The sequence below is a fragment of the Spodoptera frugiperda genome, chromosome 25 (assembly GCF_023101765.2).
Source record: "Spodoptera frugiperda isolate SF20-4 chromosome 25, AGI-APGP_CSIRO_Sfru_2.0, whole genome shotgun sequence".
Lineage (NCBI taxonomy): Eukaryota > Metazoa > Arthropoda > Insecta > Lepidoptera > Noctuidae > Spodoptera > Spodoptera frugiperda.
This window is the reverse complement of record NC_064236.1, coordinates 20,487,077-20,512,470: the sequence shown is the minus strand read 5'-3', so window position 1 is coordinate 20,512,470 and position 25,394 is coordinate 20,487,077. Positions and strand designations below refer to the sequence as shown.

Below are 25,394 nucleotides of genomic sequence, written 5' to 3'. Positions count from 1 at the left end.
AATTTGATTATTTGAATGAAAGTTCAATTCAGTAGAGATTTAGGTAGTTATTATAGAGTATTTAGTGTTAATAGGCTTTTAATTCCCGAAGGGGTAGGTAGGGTAGTACCTATATATTCAGTGTAACATTACCTTAACTCCAAAAGTAGGTAAAAGGTAATTAGGTTGTTACTTATACTTAAGTTTCTAGGCTTGGAGTACTAACACTTACATATATTGCATCAGGAATTGCAGGCTACACTCGTATGAAAATAAATAAATACCGTACTGATCACAACAAAAACAAAGTCGTTTTTTCTGTCTCTATTTCCCTCTGTAAACTTAAATCTTTAAAAATACGCAACGGATTTTGATAGAGTGATTCAAGAGGAAGGTTTATATGTATAATACATGCATAATATATCACCATTGCAGCTGGGGCGGGCTATTTTAATATAATGTATTGAGTAGTTGATACGCACCTGGTATTGTTTGACGCACCGGTTGACAGTCTCCATGTGGATCTTGACGAGGTCCCGGCTGATGGGCGTGGAGCAGCGGCTGCAGCGGCTGGGCAGGTACTGCAGGTTGGCGCGGAACTTGCCCGCGCACTCTATGTTGGGGCATCTGGGAGGAGGGACACAACCATCGCTTAGTTGCCGTGTTATTGTGGCACAAGATAATTATGTTTCTCTGACACAATGAGCTGCTCACTTTGATCATTTAGTCGATCAGGACTTGTGTTTTTGCATTTACTGAATAGTGTATTTGACGACTTATTTGTGTAACAGCAGGGGTTATTGTCTATTGTGCCAATCGATAAGTACTTGAGTACTCGATTGGAGTTGCAAGTTCAACGAGGAGACGCGTCGAGCGGCCATCTCCTAATGAGCCACTCGACGGGAACTGTTACAATCCTACTCGCTACATCCTTGACATAATTATTTACTTTATCAGCAGCTAAAATATAACTGTGATAGAATTTTCTTTTTTCAGTAATTATTATTGTGTAGTATGTTTTACATGTGTGTATACTAGTTTAGTTTACGAGATCTCTCGCTCTGTTTCTAACTACAACATCAAAGCGCAATACTTAATCAAATGTCAACCTGATGTACGGCGGAGTGTCTCCGCTCATCTGCTTGAGAGTGGGCCAGTCCTCCTTGCAGGCGAGGCAGTCACATCGGAACCAGTAGCGGGAGGCCAGGGACCGCTGGCGCTCCTTGAGGCCGCGCGTCATGAAGTGGGGGCCATAGTTCTCAGCGACCACCTCCCCCGGGGACAGGGGTCTCGTCGCCCGCAGCACAATGCTTCGACCTTCGAAGTGCCTAGACACATACATTCTCTATATGAATTTGAAATCGTATATAGTGTCACCATTTGTGACGATTTTCATTGATATTTTAATTACCTGATTGCACTCGGGTAGCACTCGTGGTTGAACAAGGCTCCTATCGGGTAGATCCCCACGGCGATGTAGACCGGCTTGGAGCCCGAGAAGGTGTGTGCGCCGCGCACAGTCTCGTAGATCTCGTGCGCGTTGAACTGCAGCAGCTGCAGGTTGCGGAGGATCAGCTCGATGATGGCCAAGTGTGCTGTGGATGTAATGAGAACATCAGCTCATTTTCATATATTGTTTTATTTTAATCTGTAGGTAGGTATAGTAGTCACTTATGTACCTTTTTCTAAATTTTCTTGTTTACACTTTTTGAAGAAACCAGCTTTTTTCAAACATTCAGTGAGGAACAGCGACATTACCGTCCGCTTCAAATAATCCTCTCCCTTCCTCTGGTCGGAGTGCGTGCACAGCGCGTATGTCTGCGCCGCCCGCAGCTCCAACTTCTCTTCCATACTCATCTTGTCTTCTACTTTAACTTCGTCATCTTCTTCTTTGAAATTCTTTTCTGTGAAACTTTTGAGCCCTTTTTTGGATCTATTGAGCCTTTCTTTTCTACTTTTTATTTTAGATTTTTTCGCGACGCCTTCTATGTCATTAAGGACGGCACCTTCGACAGTCTTCACTTCGTTGCTGATGTACTTGGCATGTATTGACAAGCTGGTGTCGAGCCCCGCCTGCGTCACCATACGTAACGCTATGTGGCTCAGTATTGACATACCCGAACCTGGAACCAGATTAAAATTCCTCAGTGTCCAAATATTGTACAATATTTGTGTTCTCCATGTTCTCATAATATAGTGTAAATGTTGCTCACCTATAAAGAGATCTAAAAATTGGCATTCATAAGCATGATACGTGGACACGGCTGCGTCCCTGCAAGCGATGCTGCAGAATGCTACTCCTGAACATTTCGGACACCAGACCGGAGCTTCATTCTCACAATCGTCTAGTCTGCAATAACACAAATGTCTTGAATATCTAGAAAAACTGTAGCCAGACATTAAAATAATGTTAATTTCACTCACCTCTTAAAACAATGTAAGCAGTGAGTACCGTAGTAGTCTGCGACCAGACAAGCGGCGTACGGCGGGTCTACCAGCAGCACGTCTCCCGTCTTTATTGGAGAGTTCGCAACCGCGAACCGACCCTGTGGAACAAGTCATCAAAGTTTTACATAAATCATATTCAATAATGTTTCTTTACTTTTTAAAAAACTGCAGCTAAATTAGTTTACACTTATTTCAGTCCGAAGTGGTTTATGTTCGTGTGCTTTTATTACGTTAGCGACGTTAGAGTGGTCGTAGCTTCAATTCACGAGTACTGCGAGCTATTTCTTTCCAAGAGACAATGTTACAAGAGTGCTACGGCATCGCTACGGCTACGGCATCGCTACGGCTACGCGCAGGGAACTGGATGTCGTAGCGATTGGGCTACGACATGCAGTTCTTGATTATCCTGTACTTAAACATAATTATTTTTCTACAAGTTAATACTTTCTATTTCAACGCATACTCAATATCACAGAAACGGCTAACATGATCACTAAACTGGTATACGGAAGGAAAGAAAGATGTTCTTAATTATAATGCTATCTAAACAATTAGTTAAGGCTCGGCACGTAAATACCTTTGTTTCTTCTTCAGCTATTTTCAGTAATTTAGACAGAGACGGCATGTTCTGTTTCGCTCCACCGGTCAGTGACGTCACTGAAATTAAATGTTAAGCAATATTAAAAACTAGATTGTTTCATAAAATGGTTTGCTCAAAGGAAAATTAAAATATTTCTCTACAAGACTGCGCTCCGAGAACTTCTTGACCCATTCCCACTTTCTTTGATATTCTTTAGAGCTATTATTGAAGAGCTGTTAGTAAATGTTTATAGACAACTAGTACAGAATAATACCAAAGTGTATTCAATTTGGTGTTTAACGTACGAGATTATATGAAAATATTTTGGTGACCTACTTTACAAATCTTACTGAATCTAAAATTGTATCGTGACGTCATGTGAGTACTGTTTGTACTCACAAAATGAAACCGAACGAGAGAACATCACAGTGTACAACTGTACATGTACCGAGTCCTAAATGGAGCGTGTATGCGAGTTAAACGAGTTGTCAATGTAGCGGTAACATGACTGGTGAAACAAGACTGGACATGGCACGAAACCTTTCTATTTCCGCCTGCATGTCCGAGTGGGCGGCTGTCAACATTTCCGGCGGGATTCGCCGCGTTGGCAGCCGGAGATCCTGGACCGACACCTCTGACGTCCCTCCGATAGAGGGCCGCCCGGCTACTGCCCGGTTTCTGGGTACTCCCATACTGCACCACGTCACTACGGCAGTGTGTCCTCTATACGTATAGTGTGGGTGTGTGGCCAATGTCCAAAGTTGTTTCGATATCAATATCCGATGAATACTTCTTTTGTATTTGGTTCAATTCTAAGGTGATTGCAAGATATGAATAGAATAAAGGCTTCAAAAATAATTAATTAATTGTTTTCACCTATTTATTTATTGTTATAAAAGAGATACAACATTTATTTAAAACAATATCCCACACACAAATCCGGTTTATTTAGAGCAGTATGTACACAACAATGTTATAACAAATGAAATGTATTTGTTTTGTGTATTTATATCCGGAAATCAGTAATCTGCCTTTGTATGATATTTAAAATGTCTCATCAGGTAAATACAAAAATTACGTGCATTGTTAACGACGCGACATTTAGTAGGACACGGCTTCAATTCCCGCCGCATGATAACGCATCGTATAGGTTGCAGCATCCCACCCTTTTTTTTTTTTTTTTTTTTTTTAGGGTGGAAAATCATCCAATGACTTCTCCCGCCTTGGGCGAGGCGAGAGGGAGTGTCAGACTCTTACTGACTAAAAACCACCCCGTTCCTACTCCTGCCCGTCGAGCCGGAGCCCCGGTAAACCCGCTAGGTTGTCCGCAGCTCCGGATTAGGCATCAGCCCTACTGGGCCCCATCTGTGGTGGTCTGATGGCTCTTTGAGGCGCGCGCAGAACGCGACGCGCCGCACGCACGGGTCTGGTTCTGGTCGGGCGGCGAGCTACCCTTGCTCGTCGTCCGCAGACCCGCACTTACGGTGGCCGGAGATCGTCGCGCGATCCCCGACGCCCGGAGTGTCTCTCGCGACGGCTGGGGCGTGAAGAGGTTCTTTCTCTCACGCGCCCCGCCTCCTCCTTAGCTAGCATGACTGCTTCGCAGAAGGAGGAGACGGCATCCCAGTCCCCCTCGCTCCGCACCATGGCTTGTATCAGTGCCGGACGCGAGAGGGCGCCGTCGCCGACCACATCCCTGAGGATACGGCGGTGCTCAGCCCACGCAGGGCAGACCGCAAGCGTATGTTCCACCGTGTCCTCCGGGCGGTCTTCGCAGTGATGACACCCGGGCGTTTCCTCCCGCCCAATCAGAAACAGGAACCTACCGAAGCTTCCATGTCCGGTAAGCACCTGCGTCAGGCGGTAGGTGAGGACGCCGTGGCGCCTCTCTAGCCACTCCTCAAAGAGGGGACTTACCGCTGCAATGACAGCGAGCCCACAATGACAGCGAGCCCAAGCATCCCACCCTGCGGTGAAACCTTTTATGCGTCGTATCAAATTGAAATACAGGGAATTGCTAGGCAAATGCATTTTATATTTATCTTTTCAATATTTTGAAATAGGACTGAAGACTGAATTTACCTGTATTTTGATTCACAATATGTTTCGAATAAAATTTGGCAAAACTCCTAAAATACTTGATTGAACTCCATTAATTACGGGCTGATGATGAAGTGGCATGTATGTGCACTCACCAGGTTTCTGAGATGTCTGTTTGGGCTGCGCCGAGTAGTCCAGGCCAGCAATGTCTTCAGCCAGCTGTGCCTTGGCAGTCTCATCGGCACCCAGCAGTCTGCCAGCCAGCTCGTACGACACCTTGGCGCGAGTGGCTTCACCGGCACCTGCACACAAAGTTACTTGTCTAAACTTTTTTTACTTTTGTCTGAAGAAGATGAAGTGAAGCTTCATCCACCCCACGTATACCTACTTATGTATACTTGTGTAACTTACATTTTCATTACACTTATATCCATATTTTACTTTAAACATTGATTCCCCCACAAAGTAGACATAGGGATAATTAAGGGCAATCCTCCGTAAGAATACAGAATTCAAAAAAATCACTAACCTTATAAAACTACTTGACTCGGAAACCGAACCAGAGATGATTTATAAATACACAATTTCTATGTATATTGCACAATGAAACGGTCGTTATTTAATTATTGAAAGTGGCGAATGTGAGCTGTCCGCAGGCTACTATTAGTTTACGGGAACAGCGGGCGGCTTTGTAACCCTAAACGATGCCCAGGGTGTATGGGTCCATTGTTGGAACTCGAACTGTGAACACAACACGCTCCAGCCGGGACACGGATCGAATGGGCCACAGCAGCGGATGGATTGTTTTAATTATTGCGCTTTGTTCATTGAGTACTGCGGTTTTGTTTAATTTGTTAGCGTTTGATTCAATGAGTAATGAAACACTGTAACATTACACTCTATATTTGCAAATTGTCAGCTCCTGGTCACTGCACGAACTAACACTGCGAGTACATATCCCCCCCATTATAATTTCTCTTTGACAATGCGCCACACAGTGCTCTCGTAATAACTTTATATGTCTGCTTGCATATGAAATCTAATTTTCTCTGTCAGGGGATTTCGTATCATTATCAAATGCTTGGGAAAATTCACCAACAATTTTAGAGATATATCTGAATAGTAGATGTGTTTCAAACACGGGAATGTTGCCGGAGGGTGTCAGCCAATACTGCTGTATTTCGTACATTTTACTGAATACGTTTTGTGTCCAGAGTACAGCTCGTCACCTGTCTTGTGGAGTCTGCTCCCGAATATCATAAGCTGTCGATCGTCTCAAAATAGTTACATTCCTTTACCTGGGAATATGAAGATTACAACAGTAAGGCTGCACAACAGAATTATTACAGACACATGTATTTTATAGTTGAGCTACCTACGTCACACTATCGCCCGTGTTGCGTGGCGTATGTTTTCGCTGAGCCATAACTTCAAGAAATACCGAATAAAATCTTGTAATCCGGACCTAAGCCACAATTGATTCAGATACATCTTTGGTTCTTTCATCCTTTGTACCGGCTCGTTTCATTAAAATGCGGCGCATTGAGGAGAGGGACCTGTGAGTAATTCGATATACATCAGCAATCACTGACTTTGACGGCTGTATAGGCCTCCGACACACATGGAAATAGGCCGCCCTTTGACTCAAAGATCGCCGAGTGCCTTTGTATGGAAAGCTCTCTAAGATTCTATAGACTGGATTATATCGGTAGCTTGTTAGGGCTTGTTTGAAATCCCAGGTAATTGGTTTGTTCAGCGACGGAGATTACTAAAACATTTAGTAAAGGGATGACGCGGTATTGTGAAGTTAAAGGGAATTGTATGAAGATAGAGCAATTACTGAATTAATAAATAAATACATTCATGTCAGAGTTTAGAAGAGGCAGCTCAACAAGCGCAAGTTGTGCGTCTTCAGCACTATTGGATAGTATTCCTAGTAGAAGTAGTTGCTGAATGGGAAGCGAGTGGACAAACTATCTGTGAGCACGTGTCGGAACAGAATAACTCGGCACTCGTCCTCGGCATTCAATGATGTATACTCGGTGATATTGAATGAAAATGCCGTAAACGCAACATTTTGTTGAGAAAAATTGCGATGCAGTTTGCAAAACTATTTTCCGAGAGTCCTTGCACACAACGGGCAAGGAAAAGTTACCGAGATGACAACAAATATACACTTTACAATTCCATTTGCTCGAGTTGTTGGATCTAGTTTGTGAAGACAACTTTATATTATATGCGACGAAATTAGAACAATAGCAGATGAAGTCGACACGTGTCGGCAATATCATGAGGACATAATGCATTGGGGGATCAAGTTTTATAGCAACACTGTGAGTCCCGCCACACGCCACACGCGCTACACGTAATTGCAACTTGATACTTTGTGTGATGTGATTTCCATTCGCATTCGCACTTTGGGGATTAAGCTAGCTTGTTGGATTAATGTAACTTACAATGATGTTGGATTAAGGATATTGTCCTCCACTATTTGTATGACAAATTCTCTTAATAAGTTTCTGTGCTGACCTCGGTAGCAGTGCCCCATCCTCCAGTAATACTGAGCCCTCATCTTGGCAGGCAGTCGCTCCTTGAGGGCCAGCTTCAGATCTTCTAGAGCAGCTTGAGGTCTATCACACCGGAGCAATACTTCCGACCGGAGCCACAACGCTAACGCCAGGGAGATTCCACCTTCAGAAACCATCGCATCGTCTCCGCCTGCCAAAGATAGAAAAGGTGTCTCAAATATTTGTTTTAAAAGCACTTTGGTAATGACAGGAGTGGAACGAAAGCATTTAATGGTCAGCTTATGTCACTCGCAGCATTTCCCGCGCACGCTGTGTATCTGCGCTTTTAGTGTGTGTCGAATGTGTACTTTAAGCTGATGTTTACATGCGACGCTGCCACGGCGCGCGGCGCGCGGTACACAGGTATGCCCCTGCAAATATTTATGTACAACGTTCTGAAAACTACAGTATTTGTGACATAAAATATGAATTTTAGTTACATTCTCCCTATACTAGTAAATACTGGTATTTGACAAATTACTATTAATCGCATCAAGCACGTATGTCTGGCACGATGTAAATGGAAGTGTGAAACTGTTGGCTGATAAAATGACATGACACGGTCTCTACCAAGTAGTCACACGGTTCTACACAAAACAATAAGAGTAATTAGGTTCCCAGATGTCGAGGCTTGTGATGTTTGTGTGTGAACGAGGAGAATGCCACAAACAACACTTTGGTACAATTCCAGTGATCTGTTTAGGCGACACTCTGCCTGCGTTTGTGGCTGCAGCGGGTTCGTGTCCTAATTAGTAAACTCTCGCCCGGATAAAACATATCACTATTCAGGCGTTTCGCGAATATTCACTGAATTTTTTACAACTAAACAGTACAACTGTGTCGTCGTTTGAGCACTGAACAGTTATCCGTGGTTGAATTCCTACATAGGTAGGCTGTAATAAATAAGTACGTATGATAATAATGTGCCGCTATGTTGCCGCCAGCAAAAGGTGAGACTGTGGTATTTTATTTAGAAATTGAAATGTTAATAGCGCATTCGGTAAGTAGGGGGTTCCTCGATTTGCGATGGGAACATCTGGTTATGGCTGTCCCAGCTGATGGGAGTTGCCAGTCGGCAGTCGGCGCCGAGTCTTAATTACATTCAGCTGAAGTACAGTTCCGGGCGATCGCTTAAAGCTTTCATCTAGCCATTAGGGAATATATGAGGAAATTCACATTTAAATAATGTACTCAGGCTAAAAGCCAAAGCTAGCTTCTAGCATGGTGTGAAATCTTTGTAGGTTATTAAGTTAAAAGTAAAATATTCACAACTATATAAGACAAACATTTACTTTAATCAAGCCGAGTCGCAAGTGACAATGGATGTCGCATAAAGGAAAAAGTAATTAGTATCAAGAATAGGGCTCCGGCTTGTTCCCGTGGAGGCTTCGGTCCGCCTCACTGAGATAGCTTATTAAAAAAACTTGCTTAATTAGTCTTTGCACATTTTTACTATGCTACAATTAAAGTGCTAGATCTAGATAGTGCTAATGCTCTGTGGTGTGAGAATAAACTCATTGCTCGCAGTCTCGCCCTTAATTGCAGTACTTTATGGCGACGTTAAAGTGTTATTTTAAAATTATTACGTTAGTACTTTTCTTTATGCTTTGAAAGGTAGAAGAGTTGCGCACCGACGTGTATTAGTGAGACGACGTGAGTGAGTTACGTTACTAGTTCTATTCTATTATAACAGGGATTATAAGGAGTGAGCACTTGGGATTGGCAAATATCAATTTCAAAATTACGGTCGACACTCGTTTGTCTTTGGATAATTCGATCATCTCTCTATAATTCTAAGTTATCACGAGGTTCCTACAAAATGTCTTTGTATTTCGAAAGGGACAGAAAAATCTCAAAACTTCCAGAATTAGTCACCAACATTTTGACGCAAATTAAAATTACGGACCATTTGATGTTTCGAACATTCGGTAATTCGAAATATTTGAAGAGTCCCATCCAGTTTCGAATTATCGAGAGTCGATTATGCTATTGTTTCATAAATTAAAATTGACCAATATTAATGTGGGAAACGGAACGCAAGAGGAAGTGTAAGAGAGAGTGTTATGTGTGAAAGAGAGGTATATAGACGATGAAAGGAAGTCAATGGAAGAAAGACGTCACATGATTATTATAAGATTTGGCACGAAGACGTTAAGACGGAAAATAAAATAGAAGAAGAGTTATTATTTTTTATTTAAAAATCCTATCCCACATTAATTTTAATATCCCTTGGCAGATCTGCAAACCAAACCTGAGACTGTCATAACTGTAACAGTCGAAATGACGAGCAGTAATTTAATGTTAATAATATTTGCAAATGAATGTCATTTCACTTAACTTTGGCTCCCGAACACGAAGTATTAATGCGGCATTTAAATAAATCTTACGCGTGTACTCTCAAACGCCATTTAAATATGACACGAGTACTTGTACGCACGCGGTGTGTCGGTACACTGGGAGTGACAGCGTCAAACTTAACACTGACTTGGAATTAAGTTGCGTTTGTGAGTGAGGTCGTTAGCGGAGCTTGTTTTTCCGGCCAACTTTGTTGTTTGCCGAAGTTTTGTTTCCCCACAATATTAGGAGAAAGGTAAACATTTTGATTTACAATCGAAACGTAATGTTTTAAAGCCGGATGTTGAGGCTACCAATCAAAATAAACCGCTTGCAAATTGTAATGGAAATTAGAGATACTCTTTTAATGGATTTATGTGCTGAACCTGAGTTATGTACCATGTAATGTTATTGTAATGGTAGGGATGTGTGTTCATTCATGAAGTTTCGTTAATAATTCTGTTCTCATTTAATTCAATTACAACACTTATAGAACTGAATGCAAGCACAATTCACTTACGTAGCTTTCGATACACATTGAAACATTTTAAAGTGACGAAAATATTTAATTTAACAAATAGTTGAAAGTATTTCGAAATCCGTTATTGGATGCAAATGTTTTATTTAATGGAAAATATTATGTGAACATGTAATTATGAAACACACGACAGGATTGTGGACCGCTCCCTTTGTTCTCCGTCACAAATTGAAATAATCCTTCACAAAATTTTACGAAACAAATTCATTCGAAATAAATTTCTTTTGAATGTAATGCAATACAATATTGGAGGCTGTTCATGTGCCGTACGGAGAGTAGTGTTGTATGTCGCTGTTATCCATTCATTACATTTTCAGGAAAAGCGTTGTATGCGCGTGAATTACGCTTTGTTTGTGCTGTCGCTTCCAACAATACCGATCAAACATTTTTGTTTTTCGTGTCGTACACCACATTTACAATATAGCAGAGATAAAATATCCAATAATTAATCATTATTAATTTTCTAGCTTTACCATAGTTCCCAGTATATTATCAAATGCTAAAGCCCCATTCGCGGTCGATAATATGTTCACGGCTGTGTTATTATGTACACGTCCCTTCATTGTCAACACTCTCGAGACTAGGTGACCTGTCTCAAGCAGCTCGCAAGCCCTTCGCTTTTATTTTATTAATAGTACCTCATATTACATTGGCTATTTCTATGAAAGTTATGGAGGTAGAAGGTTATATGACAGGGTCGACAAAAACAATATGCAGCTTTAATAAGTGTTTAGACTGGTTTCTATGGAAAGTTTATGTACGAGTTTAATTCGCCGTTACGCGTTACCTGTCATAGGTGCTCTAAGGACTGCTTGGCTGGCTAGTGCGAGTGCCTTGTCCAGGTCTCCCTCCTCCAGCGCCTGCTGAGCCGCCAGGCGGCGGTCGCGGGACACCTGCGCGTCCTTGCCGCGGTGCAGCGGCTGGATCCTCGACAGCACCTCGTTCAGGGCTCCCATCACCTGGAGTGTGAGAAGCTATAGGTCTACGTCATGGTAGCAGAGCAACTGAGAACTTAATTACTTTGAAGTGGGATGGTAAAGGTAGACATATATTGTCTAGATTATGTCCCATGTACCTACCTAATAGAGCGTTGTGAATGTTCCTATACGGGGCACGATTTTAGTAACATTTCTTGTTATTCACTCGCTAATACTCTCTGTGTAATCCAAGTTGTGAGCGCTAGTCATTAATTAAATCAAATATATAGATAACCATGTGAGTCCATGTGTTGTAGAATATTTTCTCAAGTCAACAACGACTTTGTATGTAAAAACTAATAAAAATGTGAGCTCTGCTTACGTGTAACCTGATACGATTATGAACAAAAACTCCAGCAACACCAACGTGTCCTAAATAGTTCAGTTTGAGTTTAACATTACAATAAAGAAGAATACAGAGCACTTCCCTCCCCGGAGCGGCTCATTATGTCCTGTATGTGTGGTGGAAACCAGACGTTACGGTATTGCCATCTGCTTTTTTAACTTTATAGCAACTAGTGTACATATTTTACATTTCGTTTCAAAATAACCTTTAAAGTTTCCCAGGAAGAGTTTATAATACTTTGCCTCCCGTTGTCGGTTAAGGTGTTCGGTTCACTCACGTTAAAGGGTAGTTACGAGCCTGCACCGAAGCGACAATCAGGTCAAGAGTAGTGGCTTTGAAAGCTGCAGACTTGCGCGTAATGCCTGGCTGAATAGAATAGACGAAGTATTGTGGCCCGCGATGTTTCTTTTTAATCTAGCCATTAGTGTCAATGAGTAAGGGTTGTATTGAGACGTGACGCGGCGGCAGCGCGCCCTTTGTTTACTTTTTCTTAAGACGACTAATGGACTGGCTTTGTTCGGTATACGACTCGCATGTTGTTTGTCTAAAACCTGGATGTCAACGGATAATACAACGGATAATGGATTTTCTAAAGATGTCCTCCTTAAGATGTTTTGAAATTTGATATCGCCGTGCACTCTCACTCATTATGGTCCTTTTTAAATTAGGTCATTTGTGTATTGTGTATCTTGTCCGGTGTGAATATTGAACCGGGAAGTACCTACTTTTAGATGTTTTAAAAAATACAAACGACATTAGCTTTTATCGCTGAGTAGGTTCCTGTGATTCTGTTAGCTAAGTCAATCGAATACATCGGAGCAGCAAACATCTTAACGTTGTGAGCGGAACTCGGAACTCAATAAAAACCTGAGCGAAGTTGTTGTCGACAGATATATTTCTATTCAGCTGTGCAGCGCCGCAGCGGTGCATTGGCGGCCATTACCGGCGCGTGCCGGGAGCTGGCGAGCTGCAGTCTGCGGCGCTGGCAACTGTTGCTCGCTGCTTTTGTTATTTTGTATTTTATCGGATTTTATTTTATTGTATCATTGAGCACGACGCCGCCACTGTGTGTGCTCGTAATTGGCTCAGCTCGTGAAGCATTTGCTGCCGGCCGTGAAATGTCGACTCGGTTCAGCAGCTGCATTGTTGTGATGGGGTGAGATATGCCGCTTAGGAGTTTATTGTTCAGGAATATGTGCGGCAAGTGTAGTGTACAATTTACTGCAACTGTTTCTTTGGTAATATTGTTTCAGAAACGCAAAGTAATACGAGTAGTAGCGTTGGTTACTGAATATTGGATGATTTGTTGTATTAACATCATAGGCATGTAAGAGAGAATGTAATAAATAAATTATATAGTTGGTTAACACTTAGGTTACAGTAAACTTAAGTACTTTACATACACGCTTTGAGATACCTGACACTCACACACACATCAAAAGAATCAGTCGCGCGGCCAGCTTCAAATGGCAAAATCGCATCGCATAGTGCTTTATCGTACTTCTACAATATCTACTACTACAATAACTAGCTTTTACAATATCTATCTACATTAAATACATACGAAAATGTCTCACCGTTTCGTTTGCCAGTACAGCAGCCACCTTCTTGGAGTCGTGGACAGCTTCCAACGTGTCCAGCCAGCCGCCGGCCTCCGCCATGGAGACCAGCTCCTCGCCCAGCCCCTTGAAGAAACCCTTCGAGTTGGAGCATAGCGTGATATTGCTGCAACTTGCAGCGTAGTTGGGGTCCGTCTCTTCGTAGATACGCGGCATTCTGACTTCTGAAACGAGACACAGAAGGTTCTTTATAGCTTGAATAAAATGTCCGCTAAAGTGTAAGAGTGATTAAAAAGATCAGCACGTTTACCCGGTAAGTGCTTTAGTTGTAATGCTTTGTAATGGAGTGAGTGGGCCGTCTTATATTACCTAACGTATAAATGATCCTTCCTCAACTATTGCGGGTTTAATTTCGCTTTACTTAGAAGTAAACCTAAGTACTACTGTGTATACAATGTGCAGTTACACACGTATCTAATGGACATTATACAATGTTACACCTAATTCTAATTTTCACACACACAACGTCACGCTTTTTATCCCCGAAGGGGTAGGCAGGGGTGCACATTACGGCACGTAATGTACCCTCAATTTTAACTCCGACTCCGTGCTACTACTGAGAAATTTTCGAAAATCCGAAAAAAGCCCAGCAATACTTTGCCCGACTCGGGTATCGAACCCAAGATCCCTTGTCCGGCAGTCGCCATTGCGACCTCTCGACCAACGAGACAGTGAACTATAATTTTCACAAGTCATCATATGAGGCCTTTGTAATAGGCATAAGACGTGCCGTATTTGTCAATAACGTATCAAATTTTCTAGAGCTAACTGATATCAAGCTCCATGTTTAGCATGAAACTATTACAGAGCGACGTTTCAGTAATGCCAGTAAACATACTTTCAGACTTTAACAACCTTTAGAATAAAGCAGTCATTACAGTGGGTACCAATAATACCAATATGTACGTTTATTAAATACGATCAATCGTAACGACCACAAAGTACGACCTATGCAGTTAGGCAGCACATAACGTTGCAAGCCAGTGCAAACGGTAGACTGACGTCACGGTACATGCAGCGTGCCGGCGGGCGAACATACTCCGCTTATTAGATGGTCAATAGGCATCAATTGAAGGAAAGTTCGACCTATTTCTCTCGGGGTTGGCAGTATAAACTGGGAGTCAGTAAATGCTACATAAATTCGCGGCCACATTCATCGACGGACTGCAGATAATATTCCGACGTAATGTATCGCCGCCATATACTGCCCTCATCACTTATGTATACATTTACCCGCTGTACTTCGTGGGCCGTAAACTTATAATTTTATCATTACATGGATGAGTAGCCGCGACACAACTTTTAGATTACAAGTTATTGGTGATATTTTATTTATTAATTTCAATAACTTTTCCAGCCTCTAATCTCCAGGAAAATGTGTAAGAAATTTTTTATGAAGTTTCTGCTTACGATATTTTTTTGATGTTTATGTAATAAGTAAATAAGATATTTCGTTAATTATTAATTTCGTTTTTGCATAGAAGGGATATTATACATATATTCGTAGAATACTCGACTAGTTCTGGTCGAAGATGACAAAAGAACAATGGCCACGCGGTGGTTCTAATATTAGCGTGGTGCTGTATGCGCACAAAATGTCAGCGCTCCACGACTGGGCACGCAGATACGAGATAATTAATTAATTGCTGAACATTAGGCTCGGCCCATCACCGGCTCCAATGACACGGCACTGGGTGTGCTGTGTACACGACATGCAACACTGCCGGCTCCTCCAGGAGGGCAGGCGCGGGGTGTAACGATGTGCTGGTAATTACGCTGTTGTCTAATTGTACCACGGGCCCTGTACTCATTGTATTCCATCAAAGATATTATTAATTGTTTTTATAATAACTATCGTGAGACGTACTAAATTAACTAATAATTACGGTTTAATCATGATGAAGAGTCCCTCTGTGTATCGACACTAGTAGAGCTTTTCTCCATTAATATAAACGGTGTTAGTAAACCGTGATTGTTAGTTAATTATTAATATGGTGAGCTCTTTCTCCAACGTATTACCTGATACCTCAGACCTCACTAAGTAAATATTAACGGTACATTGAAATATTGGAAACTTTATATTTTCCTGGAAAGGCATTACAGTTTTAATGTAAAAGGTAGAGTTGGTAAGCTGACCACCGACGGGGCTGACAGAATGACCAACCCGCGCAGTTATTAAATCGTGCGCCGTCCGGTGTGAGACCACAACAAACGCTGAAAATATGATGTTCATAGGAAACGACGCTTGCAGATCATTATGAAATCGTTCATTGCACTGCACTGCGGCTGACTCCACTCACTATATAAGTAGGTTGTTATAATGCAGATTGCCGAGACGAGCTCTGACTTGTTATTAGTGTCAATTGACGTCGAACGTAATGACCGCAGTCACTAGCGACCTCTAACTTTGAAAAATGTCAGCAACAAGAAGAATCTGGCGATTAATATTTTTACATTTAAAATTGGACTTAGATATTGGCCAATCATCAAAGTTTCTGCTGGGCTACAGGTCTCCTTTACAAATGGAGGGTTTGTCATTATCTCCACGCTTGGTAGGCGAATTGGAGATCGCGGAGTCAACTCAACGATCCTCACTCTCAAGATCCGAGGGCACGGTAACCCAATAGGAACTGGCTTCGCTTAGATTACAGTAATAATATGGATAGCAAATATTTCAATGATGCCTAGCGGAGCTTACAATGCAGAATATAAGGCCCCACGATAGGATGCACATTGATTTGAACAAATTACTATAATTGTGCGGCGGACAATAGATAACTGCACACTGCTCGCGCATGCGTCGAGATTTCTTCAATTATTTATCTGGTACACATGTCATGTCAACACAAATACCGGCGCGCGCGGCGCTTTACTTCACAATCAATTAGTTTGTAATTACAACTTATCGATGTTTCTGACATGACTTTCTGTGTTAGGAAATTAATTAAAAGTGAGGAATTTGAAATATGTCTAATTATGTTTGAATAGATGACGAATTTAACTATAATGATTGACCCAGGCCGAAACTATTTAGGAAAGTTTAGAAGATGTACAGTACTCACCTACCTAACAATGTACACAAACCTAATAATAAAGACACAAGTATATTTTTATAAGAAGTGTCGGCAGTGAATGCCAGTCGTTTCTGACAGTAGGTAACATGATGGAGAGACGTCAAGTGGCCGCGGGCAGTAACTGCTGCATGTAAATACATGGGCCATGTTCGACAATATTGATAATAATAGTTAACTACAGTCCATAGTGCCCTCTGTATGCACAAATTCACAATCATAAAAGCACATAACTTGATACCTGCATAAAAGTACCTACATTACCGCGTTATAAAACAATGCAGTAATTGGATATAGAAATATTACATGCACGCGTGATCACGACCTTAACCGAAGTTATTATAGTATATTGTATGCTATTAAATTGTCTTCACTTGTATCATTTCAATAAATTCGTAACAACCTAACTGTACCGGCTTAGCACGGCCATGGGCGAGGTAAATAAACAATACAAACAGAGCTTCTAAACAGGTGATAATTAGTTTAGTAATGTAAACAGAGCTAATTAATCATTATGTACAATGAATTACGTTCACGTTTATGCAATGTGTACAATACTTGGCTAGGTACTTACAGTATCCCGACGGTGTCCTGCCTCGGCTGCCGACGCAGAGAAATGACAGAAAATATGATAATGACGAGCCTTCCCGCTGGTAATGTAACCGCTGCAGTAATTGTGCACTATGGGAAGTGATAGATGTGTGGTTTTACCTTATTTTGTTTAGAGATAGCGAGCGCCCGGCGCGCTCACTGCTACCGATGCGCGATGCGCGCGAAACGTAGCTAAAATTACATGTGCGTGTAACACTATCGAGTCTATCGTTCTATTTTGGATTTAGTGCTCCACAGCGCCACCTACCGCGGGAACTCGTAAACTTTACCCGATTATTATCGATCGTTAAACGCATTATAGGAAGTGTTTCTCTTCACGTTTAATTGCTGCTGTCGGGTAAATGTTACGGACACTATTAGAATGTTGTTAACGTGCACCTCTGCTCACCATTGTGCCGACATAAACACACTTGTTCACCAATAAGCTCTTCCAATTAATCAACCATAGGGATGACCCTTTTATATGACATGTACCTAAATGTGACGGGCAAATGCATCAAGGAAAATGGGGCGAACTTTTCTGCGGCACCTAACTTTCTCTGAGAGGCTCTCTAAGAATAAAGTGCAGAACTATGATTGACAGAGACTAACGAGCGCTTGCCAGTGACAGTGACAGCCTGGAGCCATCCAGGGCAGTATGTAGTCGGCACTTATACGTAGACATTACACAGTACTTACATAACAATGTACTTTATATGACGTGATTGGCTTAAATTAACTTTTTACACCGGCTTTCTTGTAAACACTCTTGAAGGCTTTAACGATGTGTTGAGTGTTGTTATTGTTAGTAGATAATCGTCTGACAGCTTGACGGGAGATGTCAGAGATTCAGAGGAGAATGAACATCAAAGTAATTTGTCGGCAGGAGATTACGGAGCTAAAGCCCAACCTTTAACATTCTTATGTCATATGTTAACTCCTTATAATACAGTAAGAGCAATAATGAAGGAGCACCCAAGTACGTATTGTTGCTAAAATATTTTTCTCAGGCGAGATTTTAATTTAAAGCACTTCTTTTGTAATGAAATTGTGAATGGAGTGTAGTGTTAATTACGTATAGCTGGTTGTTACGTAATTAGCTCAGAAGCCAAACACTCGGCGGGAGGTTGAGTGCCATTTCTGAGGGAGAATTAACTTCATTCGCGTTTATTTATAACGTACAAAGCAAACGTTGTTTGTGGCTAACGCATGTGCGGCATGTACCATGTGGTCCTCGAGCTGGTCTCAATGACTTTCATGTACCACGTTCTGTGTGGAATTATGTTTGAGAATATTTCTCTCACAAGGACCTTCGTACCTACGTGATGTAATGTAATGTGGGTGGGAGCTTATATTGCGTATGAGTCAATTAATACTGCGGCCCTTGGCTATGTTTTTCTTACACATTATGTGGTACTTAGTTTTGAAAATATCAGATATTTTCGTTGTCCAGAATAGTTGTCACCCGATCCGATGGCTACGGGGGATGTAATAATTAGCCACCATGTTGTTTGTTATGACTGTTGTATTAGTGATACACCCACATTAGTCTTCACATGAAATAGATACTACGAGTATAATACCTAAATGAGTAGAAGTATCAATGGTTGAATTGATTTGAAAGCTTGTTTAAGCAAGTTCGTCTTCATTAGGACCATCACGAAAGAGTTCGAAAAAAGTAATAAATTCTTAATTTATATTACTAATTATTGGTTAAAGAAAGGGATGCCTTTAGCTTGCCAGTTGTGAATTAAATAGTGTTTTGTATGAATAGAATCGAAGTAAATTAAAGAATATCGGTGCCATTGTGAGTAATTGTGCAAGCGTAAGTCACAAGACATTTTTGTCCGACATCGTCGTGTGTATGCTAATTGACAGCAGTCCGCCGGCACACCGCGGGTACTAAACAGTCACCAGCCGCTGCCAGCGGGAGTACGAGCAGTCGCACCCAAAGCACTCGGCCACCGCTACGTTGGGCTCTTACAGTAGTGGTCTGCGGGCTACCCTTGCTAATTGGTTAATTGTATTAGCCACGTAAGTACTTATAGTTACCGTACAACATTTAGCCATTTGCTCCGTGTAATGGAAAATTTTAGGGGAGGAGGTGGTTATTTTAATGTTAACAGTTTTATTAATGTACTTCAAGAATTCCGAGGCTTAGGCATTTGTCTCCAACGTTTTTTGGCAAATACCGCTTGAAGTTATTTATAGATGGACTTCAAAGCTAAGTACGGAACAAATGGAGGTCAGTCCAATAATTCTTGGAGGAATTTTCATTCCAAATTAATAAGAAACGTTTCTAATAATTTGCTAAGTAGCTATTTCAATATAAATTTCGCCTGTTACCAACCAATGTGGCCTAATCGTATCCCAGAACTAGTTAGTAATTTCACAAACATCAGTATTTGTTGAAATAATTTGCTTTTAAATAAACTGTTAGTAAAAGTTCCGAGGGCGTTCCATTAAAGTTCTCACTAAACTTAAAGCATTATCATAAAAGTAAATATTCAATCATAAACAACTACCGCTTAAGTATTTAAATTGCGTTGGAAGTTATTATAAAACAAGCCATTCCGCCCTGACTCGTCTGAGGCTGAGGATACACTTCCCGAGTGCCTGTGTAATTCCTAACTTCGAGCTGTACGGACCCGGCATCGTTGCCTTGCAAAATACTTTCTATTTAGCTGTAACAATAACAATAGTTAGGTCCTTTGTCCTCAAACGAGTACACAATTTCCTAAGACTCAGATTAAAGGACGTCTCTGAGTCGCGCTGTCTCGGCGATGTTATGAAAACAGTTCCAGCGAAGGATAACAGTGAAGTTCTTTGAAGCTTTCAAAGTATTGGGAATATATGAGGCCACTGTATACATTACGGGGGCGGACAATGGCAATGTGACCAGCGCCACCGTTCACATGTGTACTATTTGGACACGCCGCGCTACTTGCTGAGCCTGCAAACTGTTCTACCACACGCTGGTCATTTCCAGATGGACTTTATAGTCACTTATCCCATCACTTTCGCCATGATGAGTCTGTCAACACATAAGTTAACTATGTACATAATACGTGGTTCACCAACAATATTTGGCGGTAACTTAATATCGGCTTGCTGCTGTCACATTCCACTACGAATGATATATTGCCGAGTTGTCATTTACTGCACGGTTACCATCGATGTTGATTCATTAGTCATTAATTTTCCACATGGCGGGAATTATGCGAAAATGAGGAAGTGAAGCTATTTGTATTAAATATCTGATAAATGAATTGATGTTTGGTTATCATTTTCCTGGTTGTGTTTGGTTATTCTTGTGTAAAGGAGTGTTTTCATTTTCTCTACGGATACGCCCACATCTAGAGGATACTTCTGTACAATTACACAAAAACGTTGAGGATATAATTAATTAAAATAGAGGAGATGCTTCATTAGTCGGGTTTAGACAGTGCTTTATCTTTTAGATAATCTGAAGTTTGAAGACCAATTTTATTTTTTTACGCAACTTTTTGAAACGATTTAAAGACTTTATGCATGGTTTACCAAAATTCGTGATATTTGCAAGTGCATTGTGCAGTAGTTCTATACCGTGTAGTCCAGATTCCCAGATATCAATCGCCGCGGACAGTCGTGATTGTGTGCCAATACTCGTCAAATTGATCTCGTAGTGCTGGAGTGTGAGCCTGGATCTGGTTGCCAGGCACTGGTGACTAGTTGGCAGTGCAGGTGTTAGTGTAGTGTGTACAGTGGTCCTAGTGTATAGAATATAATCAAGTACACTGCACACTGCTGTGTAGTGTGCTTGGACTTCATAAAGAAGAACCAAGTTTCTCTTTGTACAATGAAACAGCAAACAAAAATGGTTAAATACCCTATTCCCCAACCTTAACACCAAGGTACCCAAATCCCTGTATTCACAGTCCTCACCTAAACAATTAATAAAACTTCAATTTTAGTAATAATATAAGAAGATGTTTTATTTACATTAGTGCTTAATCTCTAGAGTCGAGTCGCAGCCCATTGTCTAGCAGTAGACGTCTGCGGCTGTTGGTGGTGATGATGATGCTGATGCTTGAGTCTCGTACAATTTGTTTATTTTATAAAATAATTATATACCTGAGAAATAAATATTTAGGCTAAGTGGGATAATTACTGCACTAAATGCAAAGCACTACAAGCGCCGGCGCATGCGCATGCGCGTGCGCTCAATGAATAGCATCGGTAGCGGGCGCCGGGCGATAGATTCTCACCTGTCATTACCGAACATAATGCTTCCACCGGCTGAGCGTCACTTTAACGGCACGCTGCGTAAGCGATGACGCGACGCTTATCAGCGGTTATCACCCCGCGAGCCTCGCACCTCGTGCCTGCGTCCAGTCGCGCGTCCACGCTTGTCTCAAGCGCACGTCGCTCCGCGCTTCGCTCGATCCGCTCCGCTCGCTCCCGAAGCCACACGACGATAACCGTAAGTGTCCACCCTACAGCACGCCGCTCCCGGCGCCACCCTGCGCGCTGGCAGCCTGCCGGGCGCTGCAGCCGCCGGCACGCGCGGCGCGCAAAGTTTTGTGTTACCTTATATTGTTTGTATATTAGTCGTCGTGACCGTGCTGTTAGGCCACATTTTTGGGGAAAATTGTAACAATTTTTTTACAATTACGTGAGTCACTGGAAACGTAGCAAGGCCGCATCATCCCAAAACAAATTTGTCGGTCTTAGAGTATCAGGTCGGATATTCTTATCGCGTTAGATGCCTCTGGCCGAATGCGCTATCGTTTGCCGTGAAATCCGTTGTTTTTCGTCACAATTTCGTAAATGTCAAATATTAGCTGTGACAGAATCAAGGAGCGGAGGAGAGTGCACTCCTCTAAGAAGCGGCAGCGTCCGCGTGTCACGCTGTCACGCAGTATATGCTCGCGATGACGTAACGGGTGAGTGCAGCCTCTTACATGTAGTGAGATGTCGCCGACATGTTGGTTGGCCTCCACTCTCCCAGTGCCAGGAATTTTCGTGACATAAACGTGAGTGCGCGATACGGCGAGCCTCGGCAAACTGTGCTAAATGTTTGCCTGTCACTAGCTGTACCTACCACACTCAGATGATTCTCACGCTTACGGAAATCCTATTATATTTATGTAACTCTCTATGTAGTTCTCTTTACACGCTGTGTTCCATAATGTGGGGTTAATATGTCGTTTAAATCGTATTTGTAGAGATAATCACAAATCACGTATGGTAGAAGCAACCGCAGTGCAGGCAGTAGTTGCAATGCTAATACTGATAGTAATGGTCTATTGTGTTCACTACATATTAGTGTGTAGAGCTGCGCGCGCCGACGTCCACACTGCTGGAAAAGTTTCACTTTTAGATGTACAGCGGCGCACGAGTCGCGGGGATAGTGTTCCCGGAGTGCACGAAATCTTGTGTCGCGGAAGATGTGCCGGGCTCTAGAACTTTACAAGCAGTCGGTTAATGGAAGGAATTCGTTCGGTAGCAATGAACATTGGAAACTGATTAAATAAAATGTATCGTGTGACAACTAAAGAGCCTTGTTTACATACAAATGTAAACAAACAAACAGATTATAACCAGTCTTACATATAATCGTGTGATGGCAGTGAAGCCGAGAGTGCGGGGTGGGGGGGGGGAGGGGCAGGTACATCGCCTACTGGGGCAGTGGAGGGGGCAAGGTCCATTCTTTTACGATTTACTCACAAGAACAGCTGTTTTGTAACAATTAAAAAGTTATGTTCAGTAATTAACCGAATCATTATTCGATGCATTCACGTTAGTGGCTAGTCAGTCCACACTGGGAAGCACGTTCAATATCAACTTTTTGTGCAGCAAACTCATTCGCTGCATGACTATTTGGGGGCCACATGCACAACCAAATGTGCGCATGCATTGCACTGCGGGGAACAGTATCAACATTTATAATACAGTTTACATTCAAATATTGTTCGTCATGTTTATAGTTTTCAGCTTTTTCAGCTTTACATAGGTTTTGTAGCAACTGGGTTCACAAATAGCGGTATACCAAGAAAGGAACTATCAAATATAGTAAATATAGTCAGGATAGTGTACAAAATTATCTGAAACGTTTTCCATCGCCACCTACTGGTGTGAGAATAACTTCACTATTATATATTACGTTACATGACTATGAATATGTACGAGTATGTATTACACACATTATAAATAAGTAAGCGTGTAAATTGTTTATTTAATGCACAATTAATATTAAATAGGTAGTCGGTAACTATCCGGGATGAACGTGTTGTCTCTCTCGTTACACATTCTACCTATATTATATGGATTCATACTTTCTAGAACGTAGCGTGTATATTATTTAGCGGGCGGTTTACACGAACACAGGTAGTTTCTTGCAATATTTAACGTACAATGTTTTATTTGCATTATTTAGAGTAACATTAATTTATTTGTTTTATCAGGTTCTCGCAAAAAAATATTTCACTGTTTCTAGAAGAGACTAATGTTAAATTAGCTAAATATGACGTCACAGAACTAAGTCTATGACTAGTGCTTGATAACGCCGCTGTCGAAGATACCCCACTTGCTGAACTACGATAAGTTGATTAGAAGGTGTGCCTTCGAAGGATGAATATACACTATAAACTAACGTACAGGTTAATTTGTCAATAATTGCTGGATCATCTATTGAACAGCAGTTTCCTACACAAAGCCATTCATGAACCTCCGAAGTAATGTTGCAATAGGTTTCAAACAGTAATGTGTATACAATGGTACTGTATGTACGGCGCTAAGCGGGACAAGTCGGCTGCCAATCAGAATCGGCCTTTATCGGGATTAGTTTACGAGCCGATAATGTTAGCTAGTAGTAGTGATAATGGATTACTGATGGACACACATCTTCCAGCTATCTGATAAGCAGAGTGTGTGCCTCGGCAGCTACTGCACAACTATTTCTAATATGCCGTGCATTACTGGATGTCTGCCACTCTATAACTATTTTCGCTAGAATTCTGCAACGTATTCTTATAATACTGATGTAAATTAATACATACTATGATTCTCTGTTAGGTCTGTCTGTAATTGTACATCACAAGTGTGTGATTTTCCAGGGATAATGAGTTTTCCCATTATAAATCTGCAGTTAAAGAAGTGTGAGGTTTAAATAGGTACATCTTATGAATAGTATAAGTATACGTATTATACGCTACTGCTAACCACTGTTGGCTACGATAGCGTAAAGATAAAAGTTACTTCACTTGGCCTGAGTATTTTAGTTAATTGTTTAAAATTGACGTCTGAAACTAGAAGGTGGTGGTACTTGAAGTTATCTCGGTAATGGGATCGTGTAGTATTAAAATACGAGGTAGATAGTCATTGATAAGGCCTGCTGCTTGCTCTGCCAGGCGAGAATGGCTCGTCATGGCGCACATCTTGATGTGTGATACCGTATCAGTACTCAGTAGTAATGCCGGCGGAATCGGTGTCGGCAACAAACTGTTTCTACTTATCTGTAACTGCGGATTGATGGAGTTTGTATCGCCCATCACTTCCACGGACATGTACATGTGTTTGTGTTTATGTACATAACACGCCATAACGTATTGTTGTACACTTTTATATCTTAAGAAGGTCATTGCTTTTGTTGTCAACGAGTACTTTATCAGTGTAGTACATAGATAACTGTACTATGTAGCTAATTAGGTACTTTTCGATGAAATATTAGAGGACGGTTCTTCATCAAGTGTTATTGTTGAATCCATTTTTATTTTCATTAGAAAATATTGTAGGCATGTTTTCTTTTCTTTTTATAAAGAAGAGATATAAATACTTTGACAAAAAACCTGTGTATTCTGTTTACTTATCGATTCCCGCGACTTGTATACACTGCGGTAGACTGCACGCCATCGGAAGATGTGCCATCATTTTATAATAGACAATTCTTATGAAAATTGTGCTCCCAACGTCTTGTGTTCTGTCTATTACCGCAGGTAATACGAACTTCATACGATCATAATGTTATTTTGCTTTTAAAGAAAATGCGATCTTCATATTCTTCGTATTTTTTGGTTCCATACGTCGCTCCGCCTCGTGAACTTTCCATCAATTTAAAATGGCATTTTATATTTTCATATCGTTAGAGCTACATTTGAGACTAGACTCAGCGTCGTGCCCTTTTTACAAAGTATATTAAGACTCGCGTTACAGGCTGTATATTCCATTCTCTGGTATAAATCATCTTTATGAATGTTGTTCGCCATTTATACGCAAACTTTTATTCTCGTAATGTATTTCTTAGGCTCGTAATAAGATACTATT

The 25,394-nt window shown here is 41.4% G+C and overlaps 2 protein-coding genes across 12 annotated transcripts in view; one reads left to right on the top strand and one right to left on the bottom strand.

Annotated features, from left to right (window-relative positions):
* Positions 1-17,811, bottom strand: part of LOC118267627 (SET and MYND domain-containing protein 4) — a 30,154-nt gene extending 12,343 nt beyond the window's left edge. Inside the window, exons 1-12 of one of the 5 annotated variants that reach the window (XM_035581714.2) lie at positions 17,074-17,316; positions 13,387-13,592; positions 11,274-11,445; positions 7,577-7,765; positions 5,203-5,349; positions 3,005-3,084; positions 2,404-2,525; positions 2,193-2,329; positions 1,659-2,102; positions 1,391-1,574; positions 1,089-1,307; positions 462-606 (exon numbers count right to left, since the gene is read on the bottom strand). In XM_035581714.2, the coding sequence (XP_035437607.2) occupies positions 462-606; positions 1,089-1,307; positions 1,391-1,574; positions 1,659-2,102; positions 2,193-2,329; positions 2,404-2,525; positions 3,005-3,084; positions 5,203-5,349; positions 7,577-7,765; positions 11,274-11,445; positions 13,387-13,584 (2,037 nt within the window). In that variant the 5' untranslated portion in view covers positions 13,585-13,592; positions 17,074-17,316. Of the gene's footprint in view, positions 1-461; positions 607-1,088; positions 1,308-1,390; positions 1,575-1,658; positions 2,103-2,192; positions 2,330-2,403; positions 2,526-3,004; positions 3,085-5,202; positions 5,350-7,576; positions 7,766-11,273; positions 11,446-13,386; positions 13,593-13,678; positions 13,703-17,073; positions 17,334-17,585; positions 17,604-17,789 lie in introns of those variants that run through there. The other 4 variants (XM_035581741.2, XM_035581750.2, XM_035581725.2 and 1 more) reach the window with 4 other exon arrangements.
* A 3,576-nt stretch (positions 17,812-21,387) lies between these two features.
* LOC118269304 (adenylate cyclase type 6) overlaps positions 21,388-25,394 on the top strand; it is a 153,648-nt gene continuing 149,641 nt past the window's right edge. For 6 of the 7 annotated variants that reach the window (XM_035584414.2, XM_035584390.2, XM_035584382.2 and 3 more), the window contains exon 1: positions 21,388-21,552. The gene's annotated coding sequence lies outside the window, so the exon portion shown is untranslated. The remainder of the gene's footprint in view (positions 21,553-25,394) is intronic. The other variant, XM_035584357.2, reaches the window with a different exon arrangement.